The following is a 20,967-nucleotide window of genomic DNA, read 5'->3' on the forward strand; positions in this document are numbered from 1 at the left end:
CACTTATCGAGCATTTGCCTGGGGCCAACTTGATGGTTTGGTGGTCTCAAATGGTCTGAACTGGACAAGGGTGTCAGTTCCTGAATAACCACTCTTACCTACTCTGTTGATAAGATGGGGTCAGTTGAACTGGTCCTGGAGTGCCCACGGTTACGGAGGGATTAACATTTTCCCAGGATGCAAAGGTCCAAAACTTGGTATGTTCCTTCACAAATGAGTTGGATAGTAAGTCATTCAGAATACCACCTGCCCTCTGTAAAAACAAATATTCAGTTTCACCCTGCAATGGGAGCAGGAGAATGAAGTGTGAGCACATCAGAGGAAGGTCTTCAGTCTACACACAGTATGACTGGTCCTCTGTAATTCCACATATTACATGAAAATCTTTCTCCTTATCTTTCTGTACTCTAAACACTGTCATAAGATTAAGGCTTTCAAGCTTAATTTCTAACCACTTAATTATGAAGCCAAATGTTTTCATCTGCATTTTTTTCCTGTGAACAGTTTCCTTTTCTAAGTTGCATTCTCTTTTGTTAATGAAAGGAGAAGGAACTGAGCATAGAGATGGCTTGTTATTTAAAATATCAAGAATAGTGTCCCAATAGGCCAAATCTTTGTGGAAGCAACAGAAAAGGACATAGTGTAGCTCCAGGAGACCACAGAGAAACTTGCAGGGTCACTTAGAACTTCCCAGATGCCAGCAGTAAATAGGGGGAAATGGGCAGGGGTGGGAGTGTTTCCTATTTTGTCACCACCATCAGCTGATTAGCAGACACCTGGTCCTGTCTAAAACATTCATCAGACATTTGGTACATGCCAAAGGGTCCCTGATATCTGGTCATCTTATGTCCTGTCCAAAACGTCCATGGAGACATTGGGTCCATGCCAAAAGGTCTTTGATATTTGGTCCTGTCCAAAACCATTTGTCACAGACCAAATATGGTCATGGATGTTTTGGACATGACCATATGTCCTGCAAGGCCATCAGCCTGACATTTTGGAAAGTAGATTTATATAGGAAACTCAGGAAGAAAATGATTATTCCTCTAGAAATGATTGGAAAAGCGAACTAAGTTTATTTTGGGTTCTTATTGGTAAGAAATTAAAGCTACTAAAATTATTTATTCAGGCATTAGCTCTTATATGATCTCTTCAGTTCTTCATATAAGCAAAAATTGTCATGCAAGAATTTTCATTACTGGGGGGGCTGAGGTGGGGGAGAGAAGAAAAGACTTTTCATTATTACAAATTTACGAAGTCATTAAAAGAACCTACTCTAAATCAAACGTATTGCTCCTTCCCCATTATACTATGCAACATAGCTTTCCTCAATTGGTCTTGAGGAATAATGCAAAATCAACAGCAAATGTTCTTGGTATTTTGAAAAGCACATTTTGTATTTCTAAAAATTAACAATTTTCATATAAAATTTGTTGCATCTTTTGCATGCTCTGATCAGCAGCTTTGAAACTCTTTCTTTGCCATGACTTAGTTTAAGAAATAAATTTTACCTAGTACCCACACATACACAGCCAAAACTGAAACAAGTTTCACACACATAAAATACCCCTACAACATGTAGTATATACGCTGGTACTTTTGTTCAATTCTATTCTCTTCCAATCCTTTAGAAAAATTGCTGGTAAACAGCCTCAATTAATTTCTTCATGAATGGATCACAAACTGCAGTTTTAAGAACACTTTAGATCATACATCACTTCCTTATTATTTTGAGACACAATTGAAAACACTGAAATACAGAATCAGATTACCAGGAAACCCCTACCAGATAATGCCTCTTGTTCTATTCTTTCCTCTGTGGAATAATATACAATGGCAAAACAAATAAAACAACTCTCTATTATTACATAGCATGATTTTTAATCTATTAATTATTTATAAAGCTATCACAGACAGTCCTCTGGAAGCGCTGGCCAATTCCTTGTCACAATTGTTCTCTTCTGAAACAAGGCGCAGGGCAGGCACACGCATGGTATCAAGCAGAACTTCGTGAAAGCTTGAGTCACCCAACTAACCTAGAATGCTGGGGCCTGTGGAGAAAGGACGGGGAATGACTGAGACTCTCATGCTACAATAGAGAGAAAATCCAAAATGCAAGTGTAGTGCCCCTTTCATTCCACAGGGTATTTATACACTTCTCATTTGCGAAAGTACACTTCGCAAGCAATACTCCTCTTCCTCTGTAATTTTAATTTCAATGATTTTCTTTCTCATTTTGAGAAGTTCTATTTGGTTCTTTTCCAAATCTGCTTGAGGATTTTTAACAGTTTCTTGCTCCTTCCTCAATTTCCTCTTAATACTTCAGAGTCTGTACTATCAATATATCCTCCAGGCCCTTATTCCCCATTCTTTTCAGCATGCTCTCATAACGCCCTGCTTCCGTGCATTGACTGACAGCGCACATTCCACGCAGTCTACTCGTGGGGCTTCTTTGAGGCCTGGGTTGAAGGTGGGTTCTTCCAGAGCAGATTTGTGGTCATTTCTACCAGTTGCCCAGAGATGCTACCCACTTGGTACCACTTTAAACTAAAATCCTGGCTTGAGGGTTGTTTAGAACACCTACATGGGAAGAATTGGAGCTGAAATCCAAGTGCGAGGTAACTTGTTCTAAGTGGTCAGGAGAATACATGCATGTTTATTTACATTTTACCACCCCATCTAGACCCAAAGTTCAAGACAGGAACTCTTCCTCAGGGTCCCCGCTGAGGGAGAGGTTTCAGACTTGTGTATGCTGTGTGTGTGTGTGCGTGCGCACACATGTGCATGTGTGACTCCTTACCCTGGGCTGATCCTGGATTTCACCTCCTGTCTTCAGGGTCCCCTGAAGCTGTGAAAACTGAAGCTGTCCTTAACCTTCAGGTTCCAACATTCATTTAATTTTTTAGACTCTAGGTATTTCTTAGTTTCTTGTCAGCTCATTTAAAAAAATATATTTTTTAATCCAACATTTTGAACAATTTCTAGCAAGAGGGTACATCTTGCGCTACAAGTCTATGCAGAGTTATAAAATCAACAACTCTCTCAAGTGATCTGAAATAAAACAGGTAGAAAAATCATTGTGTGCAATTCAGATTTTATTGCTCATTAATTATGTCACTTCATATAATTTTAAGTAAACAGACTTTGAGAAAATATACCGGGAGTATTAAGCAGATGATGGCAGTATTGATGAGGATGTTCAGGTGTTTTACACAAGGTAGTAGGAGGCACCACTGCCACCATCACCCCCCGAAATTTGTACATTTCATATAAAAAGAGTAAAAATAGTTCACTGGCATTAAACTAGCATTATTCTTTGTAATCTATGAACCACGATAAGCCTGAACAACTTCAGAATCTTCACAGCAAAACAAAGTATTTTCTCCCATTAGCAGATGTGACAGTTTCAGCTTTTTTAAAAAACAAGCAAATAAATCAACATGACAAAAACTACACACACAATCCCAAAACAAAAGTTGGTATACCCCAGTGGTTCTGAAGTTTAATGTTTCTATCATATTAGCTCAAGAAATAAAATGTGATTCAGCTTTTGAAAATGAGATTCAACTTCTTCACTGTAATTATACTTAACAATTCAAACTATTTAACTGAAGCTAATGTTAACCCAGTAAAAAGCATGGATACTATTCAAATTGCTCTTGTGTTAAGGAAATTTCTCTAAAAGTTCATTATTCTTTAAAAACTGAGACCTAAGCTGCACAGGTATAATTGGAGGAACCAACAATCTACCCTTCCAGACACCACAGAGCAGTGCTAAGTGTTTTTAAGGCTGGGGAGCATATACAGAATCACTGTAAATCGCACACACACGTCAATACCTTCCTGGTAAAACTGTACTAATAGTCTCCTCTATTAATGATTTAAAAAACAACAAACATGTACCACAGTTCAGCATTTGAAAGGCTTCTATATCTATTACTACAAAGATGCTTGGGCTGAGAAATACATTTGGATACTTGAAAAGCAACAAGACTTAAAATGTGGTTTTATGTTAAACCATTTAGAAGACCTCAGTTACCAAACAACTAAAAATACATAATAGCAGATAAATAGGAATCTATTAAAACCATTGTCTCCAACAATACAAAAATTAAATATTAAGGCATCTTTTACTCCCATCTTGGTAAATGCAACAAAGAGAAATGTCTTCAATAGGAATCAGCACTTCTATTCAAACGCCTTCTAATGTATTTGGCAGATTCGTTTTTATATTTTCATAGTACACGTACCACTGAAAGCCCTCATGATCAAACACTGTGACCCAAACCAAGAGAACAGAATAAACAGATGTTTATTAAAGAGAAGCAGTTCACCCTTGGAAAATTAAAAGGAACTACAAAGAATATTATGTATAAAGTTCAAATAGCAGTATTTAAGTTTCTCTGAAGCAATTTATGCTTCAGTAACTAAGAGAAAGAAGAGATGAAGAGTTTATTGAGACAAGAAGCCTGTTAGTGTGGGTCATGCTGTGGAGTAACTGTTCACTCAGTATGCTGCTCCACTGGGATGAGAGTTTGAAAAGGACTTCCTATTCCTTTAAAAACAAATCACGTCCACTAGAATAAGACGATATAAATTAACATGCATTATTTTTTTATTCCCCCATATTTGTCCATTTCCAAAGCTCAACAGGCTTCATAAAGTATTCTAAACAGTAACATTTTCATCTTTTATTAAGGCAAGTTTGTGAAAATAATTTAATACAACCAGATCTCTTCATGTTCAGCTTAAAACATTTTTTATGTAAGAAACATACAAAAAAAAAATGTGTTTTATAAAAAGCCACCTCAATACCAGAAGAGTAACAAAAGATTTTGAACCCAGTTTACTTTTTAAAGGATGCTCTTCTCTTGTCTCAAATTCCAAGCACTATTCATCATCTTTAGAGCCAGTTTTGCTTAACTATAAAAAAAGATAAAAGAAATGTTTAACAAGTTTAAGCTATCAAATTATGAGTTCATTATTTCCACTTAATATCAAACGTAAATATTTAGTTAAGAGAACAGACAACAAGGTTCAAGTAACTAAGCCATTTACAGCTTTTACCATACACAATTACTTTTCAACTTCAGGCTTCGCTACTTTAAAAAGGATTCTTTACAAATATAACCTCAACAGAAAAAGGGGGCAAAAAAGTCCCTTGAAGCTTTCCAAGATATATAAATTGGAATCAAGATTATATAAAAGGTGTCATTTATAAAATGAATGATATCTTCTATTTCTGTTTTCTATCATAAACAATAAATTCTTTTTTTAATTTCTAAAATTTTTAGTTGTGATAAAAAACAAAAGACATTTATCATCTTAATCAGACAATTCTTAAAGTATAGTCTACAGCAGGAGTTGGCAAATGGGCGGGGGACAGATAAAATCCCCAAAGAACACAAAGGTAATTCTGACCAGAATAAAGACCAGCCACTAAAAAATCCCCATTTAACCCAAACCCCAAGAACCCCAGAGAATGTGGAGAGCTGTAAAAAGCAGAAACTGTTAAGGGTAGCAGTCCTCAAACCTTTTGGCCCCAGGACCTCTTTCCACTCTTAAAAGTTGAGAATCCTAAAGAGCTTTTTCAAAAATGTAAGTTATACCTACTGCATTTAAAATTAAAACTAAGAAATTTAATTCATGTAAAAATAACAGTAAACCCATTATATGATAATCCAGTAACATTTTTTTAAATAAAAAACTGCATTTTTTAAAACAGCAACAAAAACTTAAGGCAAAGAGTAGTGTTATTTTACATTTTGGCAAATCTCATTATCTAGCTCAGTAGAAGACAGCTGGGTTTTCACAGATCTGCTTCTACAGAAAGGCAGGTATAATGGAAGACAGCTAATAAGAACACAGTACAAGTACTAAGAACAAACTGAGTTAAAATAAAAATGCACATACTTAGATCCTAAACTTACTTACTACCTTAGAAAATTACAGAAAACACAAGAATATAAAAGCACACATTCTATTAGTGCTGTTACAGAAGAATATTAGTAATGGCATCACCACATTTCACGCAGCCCCTGGTAAATGCCACTGTACACTCATCAGAGAAGGAGTAAAAAGGCAAACACCACCTTAATATTACAATGCAAATAGTTCTGACCTTGCAGACCCCCTGAGAGAGCCTTCAGGACCTTCCAGGGGTCCAAAGACCACACTGGGGAACCAGTAGCTTAGGGTATTGGATTCTGAGTCCAAACCGTGTCTGGGTGGTAACCTCCTTCTTAAAAATATCTTTCCCAATCTCCCAAGATTACTGGATTATTTACATTTTACTTTCTTTTGTAGCTTAAAATTCTAATTTCTAATTTAATTTTTAATTCTAATTTATATTAACAAGGACTCTCTTAAAAACAAACAAAAACCTGAACTTCTGGAGCTGGGGAAGAAGGCGCTCTATCCTTCTTTGGATTAGTCAGATTCTTTTTCCTCTCCCTTTCAGCTGAGATCTGCTGCACTGAAAAGATGCATTCTCATCCTGATTTAGGGAATAGCTCAGTCTGGAGCATGGAGCATTTCGAGAACAGACTTAGCCGGACAACACGAAGTAGCTATCAAGCACCAGTGTAGGGGACCCGAGCAAATGAGAGAATGCCAGAGAAGCTTCACCCATACAGAAATCCTGTATACGGTCAGCTTCTCGCCCAAGAAGGTGAGAAGAAATACTGTTTCTTTATTCCCATCACAGCTCAGGGCTCCCTACTGCCAGGTAATACTTTTATACCAGATTTTAGAAGCACAAAGATTACTTTAAACAGTTTCTATAGAAAAGGCATCCCACGGTCCAAACAGCTGACTTTAAAATAAACTTGAAGAATATACTGCTTGTAAATTACCCATATTTGTAGGTCCTCACTAAAATCCTAATCTTTAACTACCCTTGGATCATATTAATTACTTCTCACAGCAGTAGTGGCACTAATTGGCATGCAAAACTCATTTCATGAAGTCCTACAAAGAGAATTAACTTACTGTGTTAAATATCAGTTTAATATATTTGAAACTACAAATACTGCCAGAGAAACATTAAGTTGGCAAAAAAAAATTCAAAATGGAAAGTAAATAATTTTAAACAACAAAAACAGAAAATCCTTCTCGATAATGATGGGAAACTACATCTAGGGTCTGCCCTAAAAAAATACTTAATTTCTATAATTTCTACTGAGAAATCAAAGCATTCCTTTCTGTGACTTGTTTCTTCAGTTTCCATATTGTAACCAACTTACAGTCATATTTAAACATGTCCATTCTTAAGATGTACTTACATATACAGTTAAACTTTATTGTAGTTATAACTTACTTCTACAGATTTTCCACTATTTAAAAAAAGAAAATCTAAAACTGAAGGTACAGGGAAGAGAAGAATGTGAAGGATATTTCAAAAATACTTACATGCTGAATGTAAAAAAGGAAACAGACATCCCAGTAAAATCCAAAGGTTGAGGGGGAGAAAATGGGAAAATACAAATTTCATTATTTGATGGCAACAGTTATAACAATTTTTGAAGACTAGAATATAAACATTATATACCTTCACCACATCAACCCAGTTCCATCCTCGAGGAAGTTCTCCTTTGTGATCTAGAGGATAAAAACAGTTAACTTGATTTCTAAGACCAATTAGTAATTGTTTAATTAATTAATATTTTAATAATAATAATAAAGATTTTATATACTATTCTACACAACAAATAGATCAAAAACCTAAATCACATATTACTAAGTTGGAAAAATAGTCTATCATCATTGTGAACTGAAAGCATTGTTCTCCCAGGAATAGCTGCCAAACGTTTCAGGTGTACCCCCCACTTCACATTCCCCTATTTCCATTCAAGACAAAACCTGACATCAAGGAAAACGTATGGAGGTGAGCTGGTAACACCAGCAAGCGCAGCCAATCAGCTTAGTAGTTTCACGAGTTTGCACAAAGATTCTACTGCTTTGCACAAGGTCCTGGCTTACTCACTGTTTCATGAGTTAGTGCTTCACACTAGCAAGTTAGGTTCAAGACAAAATGCCTTATGAACAAACGTCTGGCTTCAAGCCAAGGAGGAGGCCTGGTAGACTTATTTATTAAACTGCTGTGCTCTGATAAAATATTCATTATTTAATCTGACATTCTTTAATCAGGGCTTTAATCTGTTGGAAGGGCTTGAAAACAAGCTCAACCTTTATATCAGAATTTCTAATTTACAAACTCATATCATTCTTTCAATAGAATATTCAAATTTAAAGCAGAGTTTAATATAGTCATGTGCCACATAACGATGTTTCGGTCAACGACGAACCACATATACGATGGTAGTCCCATAAGATTAGTACTATACAGCCTAGGTGTGTAGAGGCTATACCATCTAGGTTTGTGTAAGTATACTCCATGATGTTCGCACAAGGACGAAATCGCCTGATGCCTTTCTCAGAAGGCATCCCCATCATTAAGCAACACATGACTGTAAATAAACACAATCTAAAAATTCTTCTATTTAAAAATTCTTCTATTTAAAATGACTTGATTTCCTTTATGCTTAATAAATCTATATTTATCTCATTTTATGAAACCTTCAAAATCTTCATTCAAAACAAGACCATTAATTTTACAGCAAGGGAAACAGAAAGTAACCCCATGATTCTTATAGGAGAGAAGCAATATTACTGGAGCTCAATTTTAGATGCTAATGGTTCCTTTCTTCTTCACGCCAATAAAATCTTATCCCACTGGTTACTGGTTATGAGCGGCAGGAGGGCAGAGCACCAACTTTGGTAACCAAAACTTACCAAAAGTGCTGTGACTGTCCCATTTAAGTTTTATTTAGAATGCAAGCTCCAAGTCACAAACTCCTCAAGCATAATTATAGGAAGATAATGACTTTTAGGTGGGCATCATCAAGAAGATGGAGGTGGGGAGGGATTAATGAAAGGGAATGACCATAGGTCATTATGTATGCAATAGGTAACGAACTAACTGACACAGATGCTAAAACGTTCCAAAAACAGATTTGCCAGAATTCTAGGAAACAGATTATAATGGCTAACAATTCACTGCTTTAGTTGTTTATACTTTAATGCTGCTTTGACATTAGGTATAACGCATTCTCAGATTTTTCATTTCGCAAACTGTTATAATTTCAAAAATGTGTTTTGAGGGCCAACAGAGAGTTGCTACCTTTTTATTCTGCCACAGATGACATTAAATAAAACATAAACAACCAAAAAACTACCATCACTTTATAAAAGAAAGGGCATTATTTTAAACCTCCTCACCAAAGTAAAAGGGTCAGTTCTTCTCAATAAAGGGCAGCTTGTAACCTTACACCAATAACACACACATACAGACGCAAGTATACATACACACACTTGTGTATATGTATATAAATGTACATATGCACACATGGCAATGTCCTCATTTTCCTTAACTGAAAAAAAGGTTACAAGGTGATATAAATTTGCAAATATTCAGGTTAAATAAAGAAAAGGGATCAAATATTATAGGTGATATGAGCTGGAGTTTATGATGCTCTTCTAAAGGTCCAGACCAGATGATTCTGGTTTAGGACACACAGGAATTCTATTCTTAAATCTTATTGTTGTTGTATAAAGAAGTCAACTGCAAACAAAAACATTACATTATTTATTGTGCTAAGATCTAATGTGTACCAGATTTCATTTCAAATAAAAGCTACTTTTCAACAAATTTTCAATAACACACATATCTGCTATAGAGGTGAACAAATAGGAAAATCCCAAACACGTCAGAAAGCGTACAAGTAGGACACGCTTTTGTATACTAGTCTATGTTTCTCAATCTTAAGACTCATTTATAGTTACTTTGCCACTCAGTTACCTTCTTCTCAGATGGTTACCTCTGGTGGTGAGCAGTAATATATATTTTCAATATATATCTGTGACCTAAGACCGTCTCTGATCCAAGTGTTCCAAGAATAGAGAGCTAATCTTCTAAATCTACTTATTAAGTACCCATATCACACTAAAAAGCAACTCATTTATCTGCGTTATAAAAGAAAAAGAAAATAACACAAACCTGTTTTATCTGCCAGCTTACGTTTCTGGGCTTTTGAAAGTTGTTCTTTTTTGTCTTTTTTCTTACTTGATGGGGCTGTATTAGGAGTTTCAACAGAGATGATATTGCTTATGGATGTCTAGAAAAAAAGAAATAATTCTTAGACTCATGCTTTAAAACTTACTGAATTGCACTAAATATGGCTACCTCTAATTTTTAGATCTGTGAAGTAAAAGCATCGCATATTATCATATTCATTTATTCATTTATTAGATCAGGTGACCTTAGCACACTGGTTTCACTCTTCTAAAAGTTCACATCAAAGGACATATTAGTTCTATTATTATAACCAGGTCCCTGAGAAAGAAGAAAGGTTATTTCTGAAAATAATTCTAGAAATAAAATATTATTTTTCTTATTTAATAACGTTTCCTTAAGCAGCAACATCTTCAAATTGAACTGTGGCAAGAGTATTTACAATTAAATAAGCCTCACGGACAAAGTAATTTCACACGTATTTTAGCACTACATAAGAAATTCTCTAAGCTTTATGAAGACATTAAACAAATTTTGAAAAATATTTGGTTCTACAATAGCTCAGTTTTGGCGGGCCCATGAAGTATTCTAGTCTTATATGAAGGGTAAAATCTAGAGAATAAAATTCCATTTTTTTTTTTTTTGTGTGAGGAAGATCAGCCCTGAGCTAACATTCACGCTAATCCTCCTCTTTTTGCTGAGGAAGACCGGCTCTGAGCTAACATCTATTGCCAATCCTCCTCCTTTTTTTTCCCCAAAGCCCCAGTAGATAGTCGTATGTCATAGTTGCACATCCTTCTAGTTGCTGTATGTGGGATGAGGCCTCAGCATGGCCAGACAAGCAGTGCGTCGGTGCACGCCTGGGATCCGAACCCAGGTCGCGAGTAGCGGAGTGTGCGCACTTAACTGCTAAGCCACGGGGCCGGCCCAAAAATTTCATTTTTGAAGTTACATAGATGGTAAGAAATCTAAAATTCATTTTTCTTATTTAACTCAGATGTAACTCTCACTTTAAATCTAACACAAAGTCTCCTACTTTTTTTTTGTTTTGTGAGGAAGATTAGCCCTGAGTTAACATCTGTTGCCAATCCTCCTCTTTTTTGCTGAGGAAGATTGGCCCTGGGCTAACATCCATGCCCATCTTCCTCTACTTTATATGGGACACCGCCACAGCATAGCTTGATAAGCGGTGCGTAGGTCTGTGCCTGAGATCTGATTCTGTGAACCCCAGGCCGCCGAAGAAGAGTGTGCGAACTTAACAGCTACACCGCTGGGCCAGCCCCTCCTTCCAGTTTTTAAAAGATAGTAACTAGTAACAGTTAATTACTAGCACAGTAAAACCAAAACAACAAAAAAATCTGGCAGAAACCAATCAAATGCTCACCGTAGAATTAACAGGGTTGTGATTCTCCATGAACTGCTCTTTATTGTCCTTGGCATATTCAAACAACGTATAGGTCATTGCGGTCCCGAGGTTAACTTCCACTGCCTCCTGTAACTTGGCTAATATACTCTGCTTTACAGCTGACGATCTATAAAGCACAAGAAATATATTGCTAAGAGAAAAGTGAAAGAGAGTGTTAAAGAAAAACCAAACAGTGAAAATGAAACGCTACTCACATCGTGTTGTTAAAAAAAGCGTTCATAGATATAATTGGAGGTGTTTGGGGATATGTTTCTGTCCAGGAAATCTCTATTAAGAAGGCTTTGGGATCACCATTTTCACCTATCTGAAGAAAAGGGAAATCTTAGACTTGTAAAAACTGATACAAAGAACATTAAATTATCTTTAAAATGATGAATTCTTTCCAACACTCATGATCAGATTAGAAATGTAATATTTTGAAAACTTCAGGGGCATGGGCTAAGACCCAGCAGCGGGTGAGGGCAGTATAAACAGTCTGACTTTTAACTCATTCCTAGTCTGTCTTAACAGCTTTACTTGATGTACACGGCCTGTCTCTCCGACCAGCCCTCCAGCTTTTTTCAGTACCAAGGCTATGTCTTATATATTTTTTTGTTTCATGAAAAGTTTCTGAGGACAAAGATAAGACATCAAGTGGGGAACAGGAAGAGAATGGACAAAAATAATAATCTACAAACTTGAAATTCCTCATCTTTATCCTAAGTTTTTCAATTGCTAAATGATGAGGCATTAAAAATAAGTAAATCAATATGCATTAGCACAATCTCAAGAGACTAGAAAACAAAATGTAAAATTTAGAGAAAAAAGGAAAAGGCAAAAAGATAAGGAAAAGGAATGCCTTAGGCTGAACAGCAACTCCTGAATAAATTTTTTTCCTATTTATTTAGGTATAACTGACATACAACTTTACATTAGTTTCAGACATACAACATAATGATTTGATATTTGTATATATTGTGAAATGATCACCACAGTAAATCTAGTTAACATCCATCACCATACATAGTTACAAACTTTTTTTTCTTGTAATGAGAGCTTTTAAGATCTACTCTCCTAGCAATCTTCAATTACACAATACAGTATTATTAACCATAGTCACCATGTTGTACGTTACATCCCCAGGACTTATTTATTTTATAATTGGAAGTGTGTGCCTTTTGACCTCCTTCACCTGAATAATTTAAAGATGTCTTCTCTATTTTTTTTTTCTCTTCCCAACTTTTTATTTTGAAATATTTTAATTTTATACAGAAACTGGAACAGAACAATGAACACTCACTGACATGTATCTTATTCACCAAACACCTTTTACTCCACGTACTCTCTCTTTCTTCTTCTCTACTACAGAATCAACCTCCCTCCCCCAACACATGTGACTTTGTTTCCTTTGGTTTTTGTTGGACCATTTGAAAGTAAGTGCAGATATCATGAAATATCCTCAAATATTTATGGGTAAAATATTCTAAGAATAAGGACATTCTTCTTTATAACCATAATACCATTATGATGCCCAAGAAATTCAACATTAATGGAAAAATACTGTCTAATTCATAATCCATATTGAAAGTTCCCCAAACATATCTAAAGTATCCTTTAATAAACCACCTCCTCAACCCACAAATCCATAATCCATGGAGGATCATGGATTACATTTTCTTGTCAAATCTCTTATTTTGCTTTAATTTAGGACAGTCCCCAGCCCTCTCCCCCACCTTTTAAAGATTTTATTTATTCAGTTTTTTCCCCCCAAAGCCCCAGTAGATAGTTGTATGTCATAGGTTCACATCCTTCTAGTTGCTGTACGTGGGACTCGGCCTCACGTTGGACGGAGAAGTGGTGCCTCGGGGCGCTCCCGGGATCCCAACCCGGGCCGCCAGCATCAGAGCGCGCACACTTAACCGCTAAGCCACGGAGCCGGCCCGTCCCCCACCTTTTAAATGTCTTTTCTGACAAAAACAATGTAGGCCAGTTTTCTTGTTGTATAATGTCCCTGACTGTTCCCTCTGTTCAGATCCTGACTAAATGGTTTTGGTAAGGATACTACATAGGTGATGTGGTATATTCCTGTACCATTGCATAAGGAGGCACATAAGATCTTCCGGAATCATCACTGGTGATACTAAGTTTGATCACTTGGTTAAGGTGATAGTCCCAAATCTCTTCAATGTAAAAGTATCTTTTTCGTCTTGTAATTAAGAAGTAATTTGTGGGGTGATACTACAAAACAGTGTAAATATCTTCTTTCTCAACTTTTCACCCCAAGGTTTCAGCATTCATTAATGATCCATGCCTGAAACAATCATTACAGGGATGGTTGTAAAATGCTGACTTCCTGATAAAACTATAGAATGATTCACGCATCAGTATGTCATCCTTGCACAGGGCTATGCTAATCTCCTCTGTAATATTTTTAGTATACATGCTGCTTTTTTAAAAAAATATTTATTTCTAAACAACAGCAAAAAGATTTAAAAAATTTTTACCCCAAGTTATTACTTGATTCACTTTTATTTTATGACCATGAATTTTTTATTCCCATCTCCTCACGCTCCATCACACCTCGTACCAACATAAGGTGAGACTTAGAAATTATGTCAAATAAACTTAGGGATCTGTTGATATACCCATATAAGCTGATTACCTGCATAATGGACGTCATTGGTTTATGCTCGTGTTTTTTTTTTTTTAACGTCATTGGTTTACGCTAGTGTTTTTTTTTTTTTTAACAGTTTTATTTATTTATTTTTTGTGAGGAAGATCAGCCCTGAGCTAACATCCATGCCAATCCTCCTCTTTGTGCTGAGGAAGACCGGCTCTGAGCTAACATCTATTGCCAATCTTCCTCCTTTTTTTTTTTCCCCAAAGTCCCAGTAGATAGTTGTATGTCATAGTTGCACATCCTTGCAGTTGCTTACGCTTGTGTTTTAAATACAGAGATATTTAAAAAGTAATAAAAGTTCCTGCTTTATGCAATCACTGAGTCCATACTCAAGATGTGTGCGGAAACAAACTCCACATCCCCACACTGCTCGGTACCGAAGACACAGAGAGACAGACCATTCCTGTCTTCAAGGGAGACAGACGTTTAGAAAACTCACTAACTGCAGTATGATTAAAAGTTCAAAAGTGACAGAACAAAGTACGAAGAAATGAGGAATGGTCAGTTCTACTTTGCAGTCAGGGGAGAGAGGGGAGACATGGCCCAAATATGTCACAGAGGAGGCATGAGTTAGAGATTAAAGAAGCAGGATGCGTGACGGATGAGAGGTGAGAGGAAGAGCAAATGATGTGCCCAAAGGCACAGTATTAAAAAAAAAAGCAGGGAAATATTTAACAAGCTATTATGTCTGGATGGATGGCAGTGGCTGCGCAAGTTTGGAGAGGAAGTTTGAATCAAACAAAGGGCCTTGAGTGTCAAGCTAAGGAATTTAATCCTCATTCTATAGGCAAGAGAAACCCGGAATGGGCTAACTATGTGTTTTGGAGGGCTAACTAGTAGTCTCTGGGAGGATAATGGTGAAGCGTAAGGGAAGCTGAAGAAAGAACTAAGGGGGGAGAACCATTTTGGAAGCTACTGAACTAGTCTGCACAGAAACTGAGGGGTCCGACTAGGACACAGCCAGAACGTACCCTAGGTTCTCTGACTCTCAACACACTGTCTCCAAAGCTCTCCTTTCATTCCCCTTAAATCCATCCTATGGGACACATCAGAGTGTCCATCCCATGAGACACACACAGGTCCTACAGCAGTCTGTATACTGTGCTCAATAAATCACTGCTGTTGTTAATGCAGACATTTAGGAAAGCAGAGGGGAATCCTCAATCTCCCATCTGCTAAGGGGAGAGTGGCAGTGATTGGGAAAGTCTAGGGAGGCAGCTGGATTAGATAGAAGGGCCTAGAACTTAACTCCACTGTTAACTTTGGCTGTTACAAGTCTCTTCGTTGTTATATACATGGAGAGGTGTAAGGAGTGTTGAGTTTGAAAGAGAATTGAGAAGAGCTGAGCAGAGAGGAGAGTATCTAAAGGAAGTAACTACAAAGAATTTATTTCCTGTGAGTCTATAATAATCATGTATAAGGATCATTTTTCATACGATTTATTTAAAACGGCGACAATGTTAATGACCATAAATCTTATACAAAAGAATTTTCCCATAACATTATTACTTACAATCATTTGGATAAATGGTTTATATTATTTAATTACAAAATAAAATACTGGTATTGTTTCATGTTGAAAACAGAGTTATAAGTAACCTCCATTTTAAAGAAAAATTGACATTTCACATATGTGAAAAATATTCACACATATTGATAATATAGAATTAAGAAAATATCAACTTTTCTTGACTATATCATAGCGTAGTTAAAAGAATACTAGACCTAGAATAGAGACCTGGATTTTAATCCTAATATTTATCCATATCAGCTATCAGAGCTTAGGAAGTGATGACTGACAGAAGTTATCTTTAAGATTAGAAAGCAAAACCATATAATTTCTAAGGTTTCTTCCATTCTAACATTTTATAATTGTTACAATAAAAACAAGTTTATCTTAGTTTTTAAAAGTTCTGAGTTAAGTATTCAAAGTTAAAAATAAGTGATGTCATGGTGATGAGTTTTCACTTAAACGCTTCAGAAAATCTACAGACATAATAAATTTAAACGAAATTTAAAAAACAAAATCAGCATTTTCAGCATCCTTTAATCTTTTCTGGCAAAGTAGTAAATGCTCCTATTCATGCCATGTCTTACCCTATACTGAAATGAAACTGGACTTAATTCCCGGAAACTTTCATCTCCTTCATAAATAGAACGTAATGCTTCCAGTTCCATCTGAAAGAAATAAATCAGAAGGGTTTTGTTCAGTGGTATAAGTGGCTTAGAAATAGAGGGTATTTAGTTTCTGATTCAAGCCCACTTAACTATGTAAAACTTGGCTAACTTATATGGCTTTTGATGTTTATAACACACGTGTATATACTAACACGTCACTATACTAATACTTCAAAACTACATGCCAGGCACTGCTAAGCATCTTAGTGTATTATCTCATACAATTCTCACATCAACCCTGTGAAGAAGATACTATTTTCTCCTTCTACCAGGGAGGAAAATAAGATTTGGTTTAAAGCAACTCTAGAGCATGTGGCCTTTATCACTCTGCTGAAGAGGAGCCTGGGGTAGACAGAGTATTGAACTTGGAGATGAGAAATACGAAGCACGATAATTCTCCATTATTTACGTATGCTATTTATATTTGGAATCCTTCCCACAGAATGATACAAAACTTGTAAAAACACTTAAGGACAATAAAAAAAACTTATTTATTTTTTTCTTTTTTGTTTATTGCAGTAACATTGGTTTGTAACATTGCATAAATTTCAGGTGTACATCATTATACTTCTATTTCTGCATAGATTACATCATGTTCACCACCCAAATACTAATTACAACCCATCACCACACACATGTGCCCAATTATCCCTTTCGCCCTCCTTCCCCTCTGGTAACCACCAATCCAATCTCTGTCTCTGTGTATTTGTTTGTTGTTGTTATTATCTACTACTTAATGAGATTATACGGTATTTGACCTTCTCCCTCTGACTTATTTCACTTTGCATAATACCCTCAATGTCCATCCATGTTGTCACAAATGGTTGGATTTCATCGTTTCTTATGGCTGAGTAGTATTCCATCGTGTATATATACCACATCTTCTTTATCCATTCGTCCCTTGATGGGCACTTAGGTTGTTTCCAAGTCTTAGCTATTGTGAATAACGCTGCAAGGAACACAGGGGTGCATATATCTTTATGCATTGGTGTTTTCAAGTTCTTTGGATAAATGCCCAGCAGTGGAATAGCTGGATCATATGGTAGTTCTATCCTTAATTTTTTGAGGAATCTCCATACTGTTTTCCATAGTGGCTGCACCAGTTTGCACTCCCACCAGCAGTGTATGAGAGTTCCCTTCTCTCCACATCCTCTCCAACACATGTTGTTTCCTGTCTCGTTAATTATAGCCATTCTGACAGGCGTGAGGTGATATCTCATTGTAGTTTTGATTTGCATTTCCCTGACAGTTAATGCTATTAAATATCTTTTCATGTGTCTGTTGGCCATTTGTCTATCTTCTTTGGAGAAATGTCTGTTCAGGTCTTTTGCCCATTTTTTAACTGGGTTGTTAGGTTTTTTGTTGTTGAGATGCATGAGTTCTTTATATATTTTGGAGATTAACCCCTTATCAGATGTATGGTTTGCAAATATCTTCTCCCAATTGTTAGGCTGTCTTTTCGTTTTGTTGATGGTTTCCTTTGCTGTGCAGAAGCTTTTTAGTTTGATGTAGTCCCATTTGTTTATTTTTTCTATTGTTTCTCTTGCTCGGTCAGACATGGTGCTTGAAAGTATGTTGCTAAGACCGATGTTGAAGAGCGTACTGCCTATGTTTTCTACTAGAAGTTTCATAGTTTCAAGTCTTACATTCAAGTCTTTAATCCATTTTGAGTTAATGTTTGTGTATGGTGTAAGGTAAGGGTCTACTTTCATTTTTTTGCATGTGGCTATCCAGTTTTCCCAACACCATTTGTTGAAGAGACTTTCTTTTCTCCATTGTATGTTCTTGGCTCCTTTGTCAAAGATTAGCTGTCCATAGATGTGTGGGTTTATCTGTGGGCTTTCGATTCTATTCCATTGATCCGTATGTCTGTTTTTGTGCTGGTACCATGCTGTTTTGGTTACTATAGCTTTGTAGTATATTTTGAAATCAGGGAGTGTGATACTTCCAGCTTTGTTCAAAAAGAACTTTAAAAAATGATAACTAGGGGGTCAGCCTGGTGGTGTAGTGGTTGTTTGTGCTCCGCTTTGGTGGCCCGGGTTCGCAGGTTTGGATCCTGGGCCTGGACCTACACACTGGTCATCAAGCCATGCTGTGGCAGCATCCCACATACAAAAATAGAGGAAGACTGGCACACATGTTAGCTCAGGGACAATCTTCCTCACCAAGAAAAAAAAAAAAAAGATAGCTAGAAAAAGTTTGACAAGGATCTACCCAAGATGGGAAAAAGGACTTCGAGAGAAAATGTAACTAGTAATCCTTGCTGGAAATATTTCTTAGAATATTGTGGGCTTTCAAATGAGAAGACCCAATCATTGCTGTGATTACGGACCAATTCCTGAGAAGAGAAGCAAAGACAGACCACATTTGGGTACGTATTTTAGTTTTCAAACAGATGTGTGTCATGAATTCTACCAACTAAAGATGGGTGAGCTTGATCTACATGGACAAAATTTTAGAAGAGATCTTTAAAGAAATAGTTTGTGAGAACCTGGAAGAGTAAGGAGGAGTCCCGAAGGCTTGGTAAGCATCCGCAAAACAAGACATATGTAAACAACCCTTCTTAGAGAGGGTAACCTGACTGGTACATTAGGGAAACACACAAAGCAGTCTGCCTGGATTTCACCAAGGCCCCTCAGGTTTCTCTTCCCACCTTCACAGAAAAAAATAGAGGAATTCAACTGGATTCAAGAATAACTGAGAAGACTACATAGGAACAAACAAACTTACTCAAAATATAGCGCTACTCCTTCTGTCCTCAGTCTTTGCCCATATTTTAATTAATAATTTGGACAGGAACAAAAACTGAAGGCAGGCTTACCAAATACGTGGATGACAACTCGATGGGACAGTGAGTCATGCTGGTGGCAAAGTAAGAATTCAAAAAGTCCTTGACAAACAATCTAATAAGATGAAACTTTACAGGGTAGGTAGAACCTGTCCTTAGATACCTACATGTAAAGCAGAGGAAACACAAATTGCTTGGCATAAAGCACTTAAAGGATTTTAGTTGACAGTAACTCTAACTGCAGAAAACTGTGATGCCACAATTCTAAAACAGGATAGAAATAAACTTATAACTGTCCACAGACACACAATTCCAGGAGAGGTAAGGAAGTAAAAAGACTGCATATCCGGAGAAAAGCTAAAAGGAATTATTAGTATGAGAACAGGAGGCCAGGAAAATTGTCTTCAAATATCTGAAAATCAGTCACATGGAAGATGAATGGAATTTTATCATTAAAACAGATCCCAGGGCCCCACCACAGGAATTCTGATTCAGTAAATCTGAGGTAGAGCACAGGCATCTGTTGTTCTGTCAACCACCCAAATGGTTCTAGGCTGTGGTCCATGGGCCGAACATTGAGAAACATTACACTATATGCTCCATGCTTCACAGTAAGAACCATTCACGCCATGGCTTAGAAACTCACCTGACAAGAATATTTAAAAGGGATTTAGATATCAACTAGCTTGTTGGACTTTGGGTCTTTAAAAAAACGTAACTTCTAATTCAGAGATTTCATTACATCTGTCATGTAAAAGTGCTAACTTCCAAGCAATATATTCTAAATGAAGAGAGAACTACTTCTTATCTAGGAGACTGGATTCTAGCCCTGATTCTACCACAGACTCACTGTGCAGCCCTGGGACAATCGCTTCACCTTTGTAGACCCTTTGCATCTGCCCACATTACAAAATTAGAAGGTTCCCCCCGAGATGACCTGAAGCATCCCCTCCAATTCTAATATCATATGATTCAGCGTCAAAGTGGCATTTCACGAGAAAATATCTGAGCATAAACCATACAATTCAGGTGATACATGTATGCTCAAAACAGACCTCACAACCACTCGACAACTATGAGATGAATGAATGATTCCACCAAACAATATGGCCAGGAACCGGGGATGCTAGTGTCATTATCTTCCTCCACCAGAAATTTGACCAACTCAATTAATTCTCTCCCTACCAGCCAACAGACTTTAAAATTTAAAGGGGATCAGATTCCACACGCACAACTCAGTACACAAGCGCTAACACCACATTGATTTGAGCAAGTGAGCAAGCCAAGTGCACCGGGTCGCAGACCAAGGACACTCATCCTTGTTATTAAGGAGACCTGGGGCGACCCCGGGGTTTGCGAAACGGGGGGAGGGGAGGCCGAGGCGGACCCCTACCGGGTCACTCGGGCCTGGCCTCTCCTCGCAGGACCCCTGGACACTCGGGGCCCCCCAGCCAGGCTCTGTCGGCTGCAGGGGCGAGGGCACGTGCCGGGCCGCTCGCCCGGGCGCCGGGTTGCACCCGGGCCTCGAGGGGGTCAGCCACCCTCCCTCGGCGCTGTGGCACCGCGCCTGCGCGGGGACAGGGGCGCCCAGGCCGGGGACTCACCTCCTGGTCCTCGTTGGCACTCATCGCGCCAGGCGCGGGGCGCCTCCCGGGCGGACGGCGTTCGCGACCACAAAGACACAGCGAGAGCAGTGGCCCCGAGGCCGGGGCGTCCCCCTTCCGCCCCCTCGGGTCGAGAGGCACACCCTTCCCAGGTCCGACGAGAGTCACGCGCGCCCCGGCCTTCAGGCAGGGCCCAGGCGCCGACAGGAGCTGGGGGCGGGGACGGGAGCCCGCGGCAGG

The 20,967-nt window shown here is 37.7% G+C and overlaps 1 protein-coding gene and 1 non-coding gene across 3 annotated transcripts; both read right to left on the bottom strand.

Moving 5' to 3' along the window:
- Nucleotides 1-3,077: 3,077 nt before the first annotated feature.
- On the bottom strand, nt 3,078-20,942 carry RWDD4 (RWD domain containing 4). 2 transcript variants are annotated; one of them, XM_014786238.2, is made up of 7 exons: nt 20,728-20,942; nt 16,255-16,335; nt 11,693-11,802; nt 11,457-11,604; nt 10,058-10,175; nt 7,550-7,599; nt 3,078-4,923 (listed from the first exon to the last, which is right to left on the bottom strand). In XM_014786238.2, exons 1-7 carry the CDS (start codon nt 20,749-20,751, stop codon nt 4,891-4,893), a joined length of 564 nt encoding a protein of 187 aa, XP_014641724.1. In that variant the 5' UTR covers nt 20,752-20,942; the 3' UTR covers nt 3,078-4,890. The 2 variants fall into 2 exon arrangements, with proteins under 2 accessions (XP_014641724.1, XP_087274460.1); XM_087418334.1 differs by lacking the exon at nt 16,255-16,335 and having other exon boundaries at nt 20,728-20,941.
- Nucleotides 13,836-13,938, bottom strand: LOC147913327 (U6 spliceosomal RNA). The gene has a single exon (XR_015548887.1). It is a non-coding gene; the product is annotated as a U6 spliceosomal RNA (small nuclear RNA).
- Nucleotides 20,943-20,967: the final 25 nt, after the last annotated feature.

Source organism: Ceratotherium simum, chromosome 28 (genome assembly GCF_057802395.1).
Source record: "Ceratotherium simum simum isolate JZ-2026a chromosome 28, ASM5780239v1, whole genome shotgun sequence".
Classification (NCBI taxonomy): domain Eukaryota; kingdom Metazoa; phylum Chordata; class Mammalia; order Perissodactyla; family Rhinocerotidae; genus Ceratotherium; species Ceratotherium simum.

Excerpts from the sequence above, each read along its gene's own strand:
- RWDD4 (XM_014786238.2), bottom strand. The coding sequence starts at position 20,751 with ATGAGTGCCAACGAGGACCAGGAG. Across the intron at positions 11,605-11,692 it reads GCTTTTTTTAACAACACGAT|ATCGTCAGCTGTAAAGCAGA; the intron begins GTGAGTAGCGTT and ends TGTGCTTTATAG. Across the intron at positions 10,176-11,456 it reads ACAACCCTGTTAATTCTACG|ACATCCATAAGCAATATCAT; the intron begins GTGAGCATTTGA and ends CTTTTTTTCTAG.